Source organism: Anopheles coluzzii, chromosome 3 (genome assembly GCF_943734685.1).
Source record: "Anopheles coluzzii chromosome 3, AcolN3, whole genome shotgun sequence".
NCBI classification, from domain to species: domain Eukaryota; kingdom Metazoa; phylum Arthropoda; class Insecta; order Diptera; family Culicidae; genus Anopheles; species Anopheles coluzzii.
The window spans coordinates 62,139,236-62,151,096 of record NC_064671.1 but is presented as its reverse complement, the minus strand read 5'-3'; the positions used below and the strand labels follow the sequence as shown (position 1 = coordinate 62,151,096).

Below are 11,861 nucleotides of genomic sequence, written 5' to 3'. Positions count from 1 at the left end.
AAGGTCGTCCTGACCAGTGCACGCTCGAAGACAGGGCACATCCTTTCATTTACTAACCTAAGGTGCGAATATCGTAGAATCTCAAGAATGTTGAGGATCGATCTAGAAATGTGTTGGAATGAGCTCCTTTTGTATAGAAAAAACACCTTTTTTTAAACTCGTTTTAGGTTGAGTCTAATGACTCTGCAGGCCTTTCCTTCGCGTGGCCATACCTGAGGTCTGCCGTCAATAGTCATTATAGCAAATAAAAATGAGGTTCTAGGCAACACGCACTTAACAGAGTTTCTCAGCGTTTTAATTTAATATTTATAGATACCTTTACCATAATAACACTTTTTTAACAATAAATTTACAGTTTCCATAGCAACATTCCATGGAAGTGGTTTAATATATTTGCGAATTACAGTACAAGGCTTAAAATAAGTATGTTTCTGAAAGCTAAAATACTCAAAAACCTAAATAGCTCATTTGACATCAAATTGTTGAAACCCTGCGAAAGCATGTTACGTCTAAGCAAGGGCATCAGCATGTTAGCCGAAAACTAGTTTATCTTTCAGATGGTTTATAAGTCTAGTTTTTACGAAACGGTGCACGTTAACATTTTTATCACCACGTTGTGGCGATCCGGTTTGACGGTTTTTTTCACTCTCCCGCTTTGCATCTGTTACTCAGAGATTTTTAATGTAGAAGGAATGAATGAGAAAAAAAAATGAGAACGGCATGGGCTACAGCGAAAATTGAACTGAAACAAAAAAGAAATAACAATTTCATGAAAAGATATCATTCTCATCACTCTCGTGCCACCGCACTACCTGCTCAGCTGAAATACTGTGATATCAGACGATTAAAGTGTTAAACGAACGTTACAGTCAGTGATCGTTTTGCTTCTTCTGGAAGATGTTTGCGTATATTTCTGTGCTGGTTAGTGTGTTGTTTTTGGCAACAGTGCACTGTGAGTTGTGTAGAATGTGTCTCGGAGATGTCTTACTAAATATGCATACATTATTTGACAGGCAACAACAATTCATGGTTTACAAGAGAACACATTAGAGACATTCATGGTAATTTGAATATCATAATATTCGATTGTGTTTGAAAAAAGAAAAGAAAGAAGATAAATTAAAAAATATGTTAAAACTTTTACAAGAAATACAAGACACAAAGGGATTACGATACAAGAAAGAAGCGGCAGCACAGAACACACCACCGTTTGAAAACGACAAAGATGGTTTATTGCCCGAGTTTCCGCACATCGTTTCGATTGTTCCTGAAAGGGGGCGAACTTTATGCCTAGGCGTGTTGATTTCAGTAAGTTTTGTACTTGCTCCTGGAAATTGTCTTTCTTCACAAAAGTAAGTTATCACTTAGTGTAAGCCTATATGTGTAAAATGCGTTATATTTTCCATTCGTATTGATACAGCAACCAATTGTTTGTAATAATCGACGGAGAACGATTGAACATCTCGAAGAAAATTGTGCACCCTATGTACAGTTCACGCAGCACGTTGTATGATATTGGTTTGTTGAAGATCGACATAAATGATGAGTAAGAACTGTTAAATCTTTCCGTTGTTGTAGAAACTACTGATAGTGATAATAAATTTCACTTTAATTTTTCAGCATAAAAAGTAACATTCAACCGGCATGTCTATGGCTGGAAGATAAATTAAGCTTCTCTAAGATAACTTTAGTTGGAGCACGTGGTATGTCAATGTAAATATCTTTGAAACTACATTCACAATTTTTAAGAATTTTGTTCTTTCGTTGATACCAGCATCAGGGCCTTTAAAGCAGACAGCGAGTATTAATGTACAGAATGCAGAAACTTGTAAACCATACTACGATTATGCTTTCTCTTCTCAAGGACAGTCTCTTGTAGATCATCAGATGTGTGTTTTCTATGACTTCGAAGAACATTGGGTAAGTAAAACTATGCTCAAAAGCATAACATTTCATTCAAATTTTACATAACGTTTGCATTAAAAAAACAACTCAATGTTCGAAAATTTAGGAATATTACCACAGTTGTACCATAAAAAGTACAATGATAGTTTTTCAATTTATTTACGAAAGCTATGGGTAGAATAGTGAATGATCCTAATTATGTAGTTCTTTGTATTCACGAAAATGTACGCCATTGTGGTACATATCGTGACGGCCAAATAAAATACTTTTTACGATTCTGCTAATTCTGAATAAGAGCGGAAGAAAATTGAACCTGAAAGCTTGGTTCTATCCGGTAAATACTTTATTCCTTGCGTTTCGTTGAGACGTTGGTATTATATATTATCAGAATGGATATCCCCCTGTGAAAATACGTCGTACAATCAACATCACTGCAGAAACAACGGCTAAACTAGTGCAATATACTAATTAATATAATTAATTTCGTTATCATAATTTAGCTAACCACTCACCCGACAATGTTTTGCTCATTAATATTCAGAATACAGTTTTATTGAACAATAAGATCATATTGAAATTTAAAAATGCATAGAAAACTATGTATTTTTTTCCACAAAATTACACACAAGGCGTCATCCATAAAAAATGAAACGCTGATAAGGGGGAGAGGGAGCTGAACTTTTGTTACGTAACGCAAAATAAAAGTTTTGATATTTTTTTGAATAACAAATGAGTTTGAACGTAACGAGGATTCTTCTTGGTGACTTCACAACCTTCGCGGAAAGGACCCCATTGTTAGCATAAAAAATGAAAACTAGGTAAAAGATACATTTATTTTTTCAAGTACTGGGTTTAAACCGGGTAAGTGGTTTTATTAGAAACTAGTTAATTTTGCAAAGTTACAGGGCTACGCAACTAAATTTAAAAGAACCCCTTTACTGCAAATAGTACACTGAAAACGTTAGTCCCAAACTCAATTGAAATTAGGTATTTATGACGACCCCTTAAGAGAAGTAAAACCAAAATCAAACCCATACTGGTCCTGACATAAATACATTACGTTTTCCAGTTCTAAAGCTGGCCATGACTTAATACCGGTCCTGAACTTGCTTACTGGAACTATGCAGGTTCAGGAACCGCTACTGAACCCAAACCTGTTAAGCAAATAATACTGCTTATACAGGTCCAGAAGCTAATGATTATGAACCCATACCTGGCCTGGAACCAATCACGAACCCATACCGGTACTGGAACTGAACCTATACCGGCTTTATAACCTATCATGAAACCATGATAGCCCTGGAACTTACCACGAACCTAATACAGTCTTGAAACCAATCATGAACCTATACCAGCCATAGAACCGACAAAGAACTCATACTGGTTCTTGATACGATCATGAACACATACTAGCATTGGTACCTATCATGAACGCAAACTGGTCCTGGAAACGATCATGAACCCATACTGGTCCTGGAAACGATCATGAACCCATACTGGTCTGGGAACCTATCATGAACCCATACTGGTTCAGAAGCTACTCATGAATTCAAATCATTTCTGGAACTGAAAGTAAACTCATAAAATACCTGTTGTTCGGTTTTAGATCATATTGAATTTGTTGATCGTGGAACGGTGAACGTTAGCGGTAAACCGTTAGCGTTAGAACCGGTTTGTTCATACCGGTTCTATAGTTATTAGAATAAACACACAACGTAGGAGAACTTCAAGAAGAGAACATCGGAAATAAAATTGAGCAGAATTAACTACCGCGATTAACACTCACACTATAGAGACGATTCGAACACCTGTAACTAACACTGGACACATACCGGTCCTGGAACCGATCATGAACCCATGTTGATCCAGAAATAGCTTCCGATTGCAGTTGTTTTCAGGAATAGTACCAAGAACTGTTTTGGATTCGGATTCGAAACGATATTTGGACCTGGTTCAGGTCTGGAACCGATACAATTTAAGATCCAGTCGAAAACCCATACCCGGTAGTAAATGTGTAGCATAAGAATTTAATGTATGAATTCAGCGTAGGATTTATTGTAGGAATTAGCAAAGGAATTAGCGTAGGAATTAGCGTAGGCAATTTAGTAGAATTTGTATAGTGATATGATATATTGATCATCGTTAGATTTTCCTATAAATTTTGGCTTTTTATCTTTACCGTTTTGTTTATCATTCATTCAACTAATTCGCTTTTTAATGCATACGTTGCAATAGTAATGCTACAATAGACATTTCTTATCAAATAGTACTACTCGTTCCTCATTTATTTCAGAAGTGGAGAATAAAGATAATCTACATGGATATTATTTCCGATAACTTCATTGTTCCTTTTGTGATTGGAATTCCATCGTTTTTTGTAATCGGCGATTCACAAAAATTTGATGTTTTCGTCAAACTGTCCAAATTCGGCGAATGGATTACGGAAACAATGCGTGGAGAAGGTGAAGAAATTTCATTTGAGCTAACGGAATGCATCAAACGGCATTCAAATGAGCGTCGTAAAATTAATGGTATGACGAAATTCATACCAGGCAATACTCGCGATTTCATGGTAATGATTTACGAAAGTCCGGATAAATCCAAGGAATGTGCAGGAGCATTGATAGAAAAAGATATCGTAATCACGTTGGCACAGTGTGCAAGCAATTTGAAGTAAGTAACGGATTACAATCATTCATCTACAACGGTTTTCACGTAATAATTCCAATGTGGTTGTCTCTTTCCAGGTTACATTCTTCTAGAGTCATGTTCTTCTCAAGGAAGACCATTGCTATCCGAGATATCATTATACATCCTGACTACATGGAAAATTCTGTCTACAATAATATCGCAATTTTAAAGCTCGAATCTGAGGCACCGTTTATTCATGCACAATTAGAACCGTATTATTTTAAGGATCATAACGTATTTTTGAACTGCCGTAAAAACGTCGAATACAATGATTTCAGCTGTAAGCAAATGCTATTAGTCAGTAAATTTACAAACAATTTATAATCATACCTTTTTTTACAGCCTTTTATTACTTTTCCGTAAATGAACTTTCCGTGCTGTTCAGTTACGAATGTAACCCATCTGTGGAGCAACGTATTCGACTTTCAAAAGGGTTATTGCCGGAACATATGTGCATACGCAACGAACAAACAATTGATACGAATAGCTGCGTGACAAAGCCTGGTTCACCGATATATTGGGTTAATGGCGATACAAATAATTTGCTGGGGTTGTATATGAATGGCGAAAATTGTACCATCGGAGAACAAGCCATCATTATTTATGTATATGCTCACATGAATTGGATCGACTCGGTTATTAACTCCAGATAGAATGTTTGTGTGCAGACGGTACGATGGGTACATGCGTTAGACAAACGATGTGCAGACGAATGAAAAGCGACTGGCCGATTTTGAACAACAACAGAGAAACGTCGTTTTTTGTCCTTTGTATAACATAACATATGCTCAAATCGTGTTTTTATGTTTTCGGGAAAATATATGTTTTTTCCAACTCTTATAATTTAAGTACAATGGACAAATAAAAATTGAAAACAACGATATTCTATTAACATAAATTTAAAATATAACATTGTGTCGATGCTGCGGACGATCTACCCTGCAATTCAACTCCATTAATTGCTGCGAAATATTTTAGAGTAAAACAAACCTCCAGAACGTCATTAGGGGGTAGCCGTTCTTCGCTGAAGACTCCGACGGTGATGAAGGCCGCATCAGATGACGAAGCGTCTTGGTCGCCCAATTGAACATTACTTGGACAGGCGTACGGGGGCCCAGCTCTGGATTCGTCATGCGATGCCTTCTGTACTCGAATCTACCTCAAGCTCGGCCTGGCCTTTCGATTGGGAATGAAACGCTGCAGTTGATGTGTTCAATGCCTTTATCGTCACAGAACGTGCTGGCCACTTCTGTTTTTTTTAAATATCTTCTTCTTCTTTGGCTCAACAACCGATGTCGGTCAAGGCCTGCCTGTACCCACTTGTGGGCCTGGCTTTCAGTGACTAATTGATTCCCCCCCCATAGCAGGATAGTCAGTCCTACATATGGCAGCGCGGTCTATTTGGGAATTGAACCCATGACGGGTATGTTGTTAAGTCGTACGAATTGACGACTGTTTTTAATATCACCCTTTTAAAATGTGTTGCCGAGATCAACACTTACAATTTTGCTAAGAGTAGCACTGTAGGATATTAGCGAAGCACCTAACGATAATTTTATCTAAAAATCATCATTATGGTGGAAAATATTAGTTATTTTACGTAGGGTAACTGTACCAGTTTTCGGCAGTGTACCTATTTTCGGCAGGGTAGCTAAAAACGTGAAATTCTGCACAAATGCGGTAAAAAATTTCACAAAATACAATTTTGTAGTGAAAGTGTACTTATTTGATATTCACATACGAAGTTTCACACCATTTCATTACGTATTTTCCAAAATATCAAATCAATTGTGCTTTTTTCGGCAGCTTTGCTGTCAGCCAATCGTTCGGCAGGTTTTGTGATTAAGAGAATCAGAACAGTAAAACAATGAAAAAGTGGTGTATATTATAGATTTTATGCTTATTTAATTTATACTAACTTGTTCGGAATTTTAAAATCACGATAAACAGGTTATTTTTCAGTTTAAATGCTGCCGAAAATAGGTACACAGTAAATGTTCATTTTTGACAGCTCAATGTTGTGGGCTCCTGCCGAAACTCGTAACAAAAACACACTTTGAATTTGGCTGAATATCCATTTTAAAATTGATCAGAACACTACAATGCGTATGTCAACACATAATATGACCTTTCTTGTACCAAATATCACCAATTTTACGACAAAAAATGCACTAACTTAAGAGAAAAATAAATATTTGTAAGCCAATTCGCACCGTACGCTATAACCATCAAACTGTCAATGGCTGCTCTGTTTAAACGTCGCATCAAGATGGCTGTAAAAACGGGCCAAAATAAGCAACATAAAATTAATAATTAAAGTGCTTTTTAACACCAATCTTAGGAAAGTAAGAGTGTTAAATTGCTTTAAACATTTTTTGTACATATTCACATTGATACAAACATTTTCTGACCCGTATTCGCGCTGCCGAAAATAGGAACACAGCCTGCCGAAAACAGGAACAAACTGCCGAAAATAGGAGCAAAATCAATGTTTGCATTTTCACGAATATTTTTGAAAAACGGCTTTGAACCGGCAAATAAAAAATATTGTAACATACTATGATAGTTTATCAACCAGAATAACAACACTTCCAAGAAAAATAATAAAAAATATTGATGTGTGAGCAATTTTTGTGAAACTGCTGCAATAGCCTGCCGAAAACTGGTACAGTTACCCTATTCACATAAATATTTACCGACATTTTATCGAAAATATGACTTTTTTCCTTACGGGAAGGAAGGAAAAGAGGGACACGTTAAGGAAAATGGCAAAAATCTAGTTATGTATATGCAATGCTAGGAACATGAGAATATGCATACATTATCTTACACTCATGTTTTATCAGAAATGCGTTGATACTTTTATGTTTCTATCTATTTTTGTGTTTTTTCATGATTTAAAAACATGTTTTTCTCGTGCAGTTTTGAAATGTTCGGGTAAGACGGATGAAGGTTTATAGAATTCTATCATATTCTACTGCTTTCAACGACCTGGTACGTATATAAACCAATTCGCGTTTCATTCATTGGTTAATTAAGGAATTGAAAGCGCCACTCATAACACCTTGAATAATGCAGAATCTAAAGTATTATTGAAATATCGCGCACAAACAGCTGACGTTGCTCGAGTTTACAGAACAACAGACTAAAATTTCCGTTTAGGAAATTACTACGCGAAAAGTCCACGACCTCATTATTTTCTTGTGATAAAAGTTAAAGAAATTTTTCTACCATTTCAAAATTTTTGATATTTCTAATCTCATAGAATCTTTCGTTTATTCCTGAACGATGTCGTTTGAATACCTCATCTTTTAATTGCTTAATCTTCGAGTGAGTAATAGCGAAAGGCTGCTATTTTGACTGGTGTGCCGTTTCTCGCATATTTCCATGATTTTTCTAGTTGCTGGAAGATGTATATCTTACAAATACCCTTATTTGGTTAAATCTATTCATCATTGATATGAGAAGTAAAATAAAGTAATAAATTTGTTGTCCATCTTTTCTTACAACAAGGTGTTCGTCTTTCTCGCTTTGGTGTCAAGATGTTTGAACTACCAGAAAACAAGATTTTTTTTAAATTTCATTCTTTTTTTTAAGCCAGTTTATTGGTTTATAGTCACGACAATTTATTCATGTAAAACTTTTTATTACATGAATAAATAAATTTATTCATGTAATAAAAAAAAATAAACAATACAAGTTACAGAGCTTAAGATCCGTAGTAATCAAATTAAATCCACAAAGGTGCGCACGATTGAAAATTTATTTTGTTCGTGGATTTAACCAATTTTGCATATATTATCCCATTTTCTTCATATGTGTTGTTTATTTTAAGTTTGGATGCTGCATTATTGAATTTTGCGAAAATTACTTGTTGTGTCTCTAGCGGTGGACTGTAACTTGAGGGGGTGGGGTAGTAGGTTTTCTTTCACCATAAATCGGGAGCCCTCACGGACAAGACGATCTTTCTTCGTTGATGTCGCATGCAAGACTAAAGTTCATTTACACCTGTTTCCAGCTACGTTCGAATCGTAAACCGCCTGCTTCGAATCGCTTGCCACTACGATCGAATGCGTGCATCCCCAGTTGAATCGCGTGCCAGTACGGTTGAATCGCGTTCCACTATGGTCGAATCATATGCCACTACGATCGAATCGTGTGCCGCTACCATTGGATTTCTGAAAGCAAGAGCATAGTAAACTGTTTGTTTGCGTTTGAAAGCTGTTTCTTTCTTCTCCGACGGCATTTCGTTTCTAAAATACTAATAAAAGGGAATTATTCACTGATTACACGTAAAATCCTTTTACAAGCGACAAGCCCAATCCCTGTGACATATGTCAGTTTGCCCAAGCAGCAAACGCAATGCGCAACTCGCACAACATCCTCCCCGGCGTTGAAATGTCATTTCAATTTTCATCCTCCTCTAACGGTAGAAAACAGACCTCAGTTACCGCACGCTTGAATTCCGCTCCATTCGCTGTCTTAACGGTAACGACACGAATTGTACCATCGTCTCCAGGGTGTGTGGCAACGATTCTGGCAAGTGGCCACTGCAGTAGTGGCGCATTCTGGTCAGCTAGTAGCACAAGTGATCCTACTTTAATCACCTTCCGCTTCAGCCATTTCGATCGATTCTGCAGCTCCGGCAGATATTCGGCGGTTCATCGTTTCCAGAAGTGTTGCAGCATGGACTGCACTAACTGCCATCGTGAGAGATGATTTTCCTTCAAGGTAGAGTAGTCAGGTTCAGGAAATGGCTGCATCTCACGTCCGATCAGGAAATGTGCAGGCGTGATCGCAGTGTAGTCGGATGGGTCATCTGAACTCGGTACCAAGGGACGAGAGTTTAGTACCGCTTCTATCTGGGTTAATGTCGTGTAAAGCTCCTCGTAAGACAGCTTCCTATCGCCAACAATACGTTTTAAGTGGTATTTGACCTGCTTCACACCAGCCTCCCAAATACCGCCAAAGTGTGGGCTTCGTGGTGGTATGAACGACCAGTCAATACCCTTGTCGATGCAATAGTTGGTGATCTTTTTCGTAGCGCAATCGTTCTCGAACATACGCCAAAGTTCATGTAGCTCGATTTTAGCTCCGACAAAATTAGTCGCATTGTCAGAGCGTATCGTTTTTGGGCATCCACGTCGACTGATGAACCGTCTCAAACCCGCAAGAAAGGCGTCTGTCGTCAAGTCTGAAACCAATTCCAAGTGAACCGCCCGAGTCTGCAAACACACAAACAAGCACACGTACGCCTTGGTGATTTGCGGTTTGCGAGAAGTCGTTGATTTTATCCAGAAGGGACCGGCGTAGTCCACACCGGTATTCGAAAAGACGGGGGCTGGCTGGACGCGATACGACGGTAGGTCACCCATCAGTTGCGTCGTCTTCAACGGATTTGCCTTGAAACACACGATGCACTTCCGTATCACCTTTCGAATAGTATTCTTCACATTCAGTGGCCAGTACCGTTGACGTACAACTGCAAGCAAACCTCTTTGCCCGATGTGTAGGTTGTCGATGTGTAGTTCGCGAACGAGAGCTTCACTGATTGGATGCTTAGCCGGCAACAGCATCTGATGTCGACTGTCGTAAGGTATGAAGGCTCGCTTGATTCTGCCTCCAACTCGTATGATCCCATCGTCAGGATCCAAAAACGCTTGTAGTCCATTAAGTCGATGTTTTGTATTCGCACCGTCCATAAGTGCGATGATTTCGGGCTGGAAAGTCTCGTACTATTAAGAGCGTCGCTGTACGCACTTCCTTCGCTGTCAGTCGGCCCTTTACCACCTCCCTTTTGCGTGACTTGATGAACCTAGTTAGTCGCACCAAGTAGGCCATACTCCTTACAATCTGTGTGTAACTGCTCAACCTGTCAAAGATCGGAAAACGTTCGATCGGAACAGTCATGGCTAAAGCCACTCCGGCTCGCATTTCCGGCAGCTCATTATCCGGAATTTCCACTTCGTCCTCATCCTTCATGAGGTGCTGTGTTGGTCGGGGCCGCCACCAAATAGTTGAACCTATTAATTTCCTCGATGTAACTCCACGTGAAATCAAATCGGCCGGGTTGTCATGTGTGGAAATGTAATGCCAGTGGAAGGATTGGCTAAGCTGCTGGATCTCGCTTACCCGATTTGATACGTATGTCTGCAGTAGTTCTGGCGTTTTCTTGACCCAAGCCAAGACGATTTTTGAGTCGCTCCAAAGATGTACTGATTCAAACTTAAGCTCCGTAGCGTTCAGGAACTTCACAACCATTCGAGCCAGTAACAGTGCCGCTAACAGTTCGGCTCGAGGGGTCGTGATGGCCTTCTCCTTCGGACTTCGTTTTTTCGGTAGGATCCGAGACTTGCTGCAAACAAGCTGCATCTTGGACTCCTCGTCGGTGAAAGTGCCCTGCACGTACAAGCAGGCATCGTAGGCTTGGTCGGATGCGTTAGCGAACCCTTGTAGTCTCAGCTGGAACACATCCTTCCAGGAAATCCATCTCGGAACTCGGATTTCCCTCAGTGATGTCATCTCGGTCCGAAAGTTTCGCCACTTCTCGTCGATTTCGGTTGGGATGGAGTCGTCCCAATCGATTTGTAGTTCACCTACTTCTCGCAAGATCAGCTTCGCGTAGGTGATTACTGGGCCAAAGAATCCAAGTGGGTCGAAGATTTTGGCCAGTTGACTCAGAAGTTTCCTTCGAGTCATTCCTTCTGGGTTGTCAAAGTCAGGAACGGACACCGAGAACCAGTCCTCCAACGGGTTCCATGTCACGCCCAGTGTCTTAACGATGGTCTTCGAGGTGTCGTCCGTAACCTCGAAAGTGTCTCCTCGTTGTTCTTCAGCTACACCTAAAACGATATCTGAATGGTTGGCGCACCACTTGTGAGCGCTGAAGCAGGCTTTCGCTAGTAGTCCAGTCACATCTCGCTGTAGTTGGCAAGCCTCAGCAAGGGTATCGGCACCAGTCAGGATATCATCCATGTATGTCTCCCTATTGACCACCTCTGCGGCCCTTGGGAACTCATCGTGATGATCTTTTGCAGCTTGCTTCAGAGCCATGGTTGCTTGAAACGGGGAAGGTCCCAAGCCATACGTAACTGTCAGCAGCTCTCGCACCGTAAGTGGGTCGTTCCGATTGTACCTCCAAAAGATTCGCTGGTACCTTGTGTTATCCGGATGGACCACCACTTGACGAAACATCTTCGGAATGTCGAGTGTGAAGATGTACTGAAATCCTCTGAAACGAAGCAAAATTGCAGTAAGATCGTTCT

The 11,861-nt window shown here is 39.5% G+C and overlaps 1 protein-coding gene across 1 annotated transcript; it reads left to right on the top strand.

Moving 5' to 3' along the window:
- Positions 1-788: 788 nt before the first annotated feature.
- Positions 789-7,774, top strand: LOC120959616 (uncharacterized). The gene is made up of 9 exons (XM_040383118.2): positions 789-952; positions 1,014-1,061; positions 1,148-1,352; positions 1,421-1,546; positions 1,621-1,703; positions 1,775-1,920; positions 4,199-4,578; positions 4,653-4,876; positions 4,939-7,774. The coding sequence occupies exons 1-9, from the start codon at positions 898-900 to the stop codon at positions 5,247-5,249; spliced, it is 1,578 nt and encodes a 525-aa protein (XP_040239052.2). The 5' UTR covers positions 789-897; the 3' UTR covers positions 5,250-7,774.
- The last annotated feature ends 4,087 nt before the right edge of the window (positions 7,775-11,861 follow it).

Coding starts and splice junctions, on each gene's coding strand:
- LOC120959616 (XM_040383118.2), top strand. CDS start 898: ATGTTTGCGTATATTTCTGTGCTGGTTAGTGTGTTGTTTTTGGCAACA. Junction 1,704..1,774: donor AACTTTAGTTGGAGCACGTG/GTATGTCAATGT, acceptor CGTTGATACCAG/CATCAGGGCCTTTAAAGCAG. Junction 1,921..4,198: donor ATGACTTCGAAGAACATTGG/GTAAGTAAAACT, acceptor CATTTATTTCAG/AAGTGGAGAATAAAGATAAT.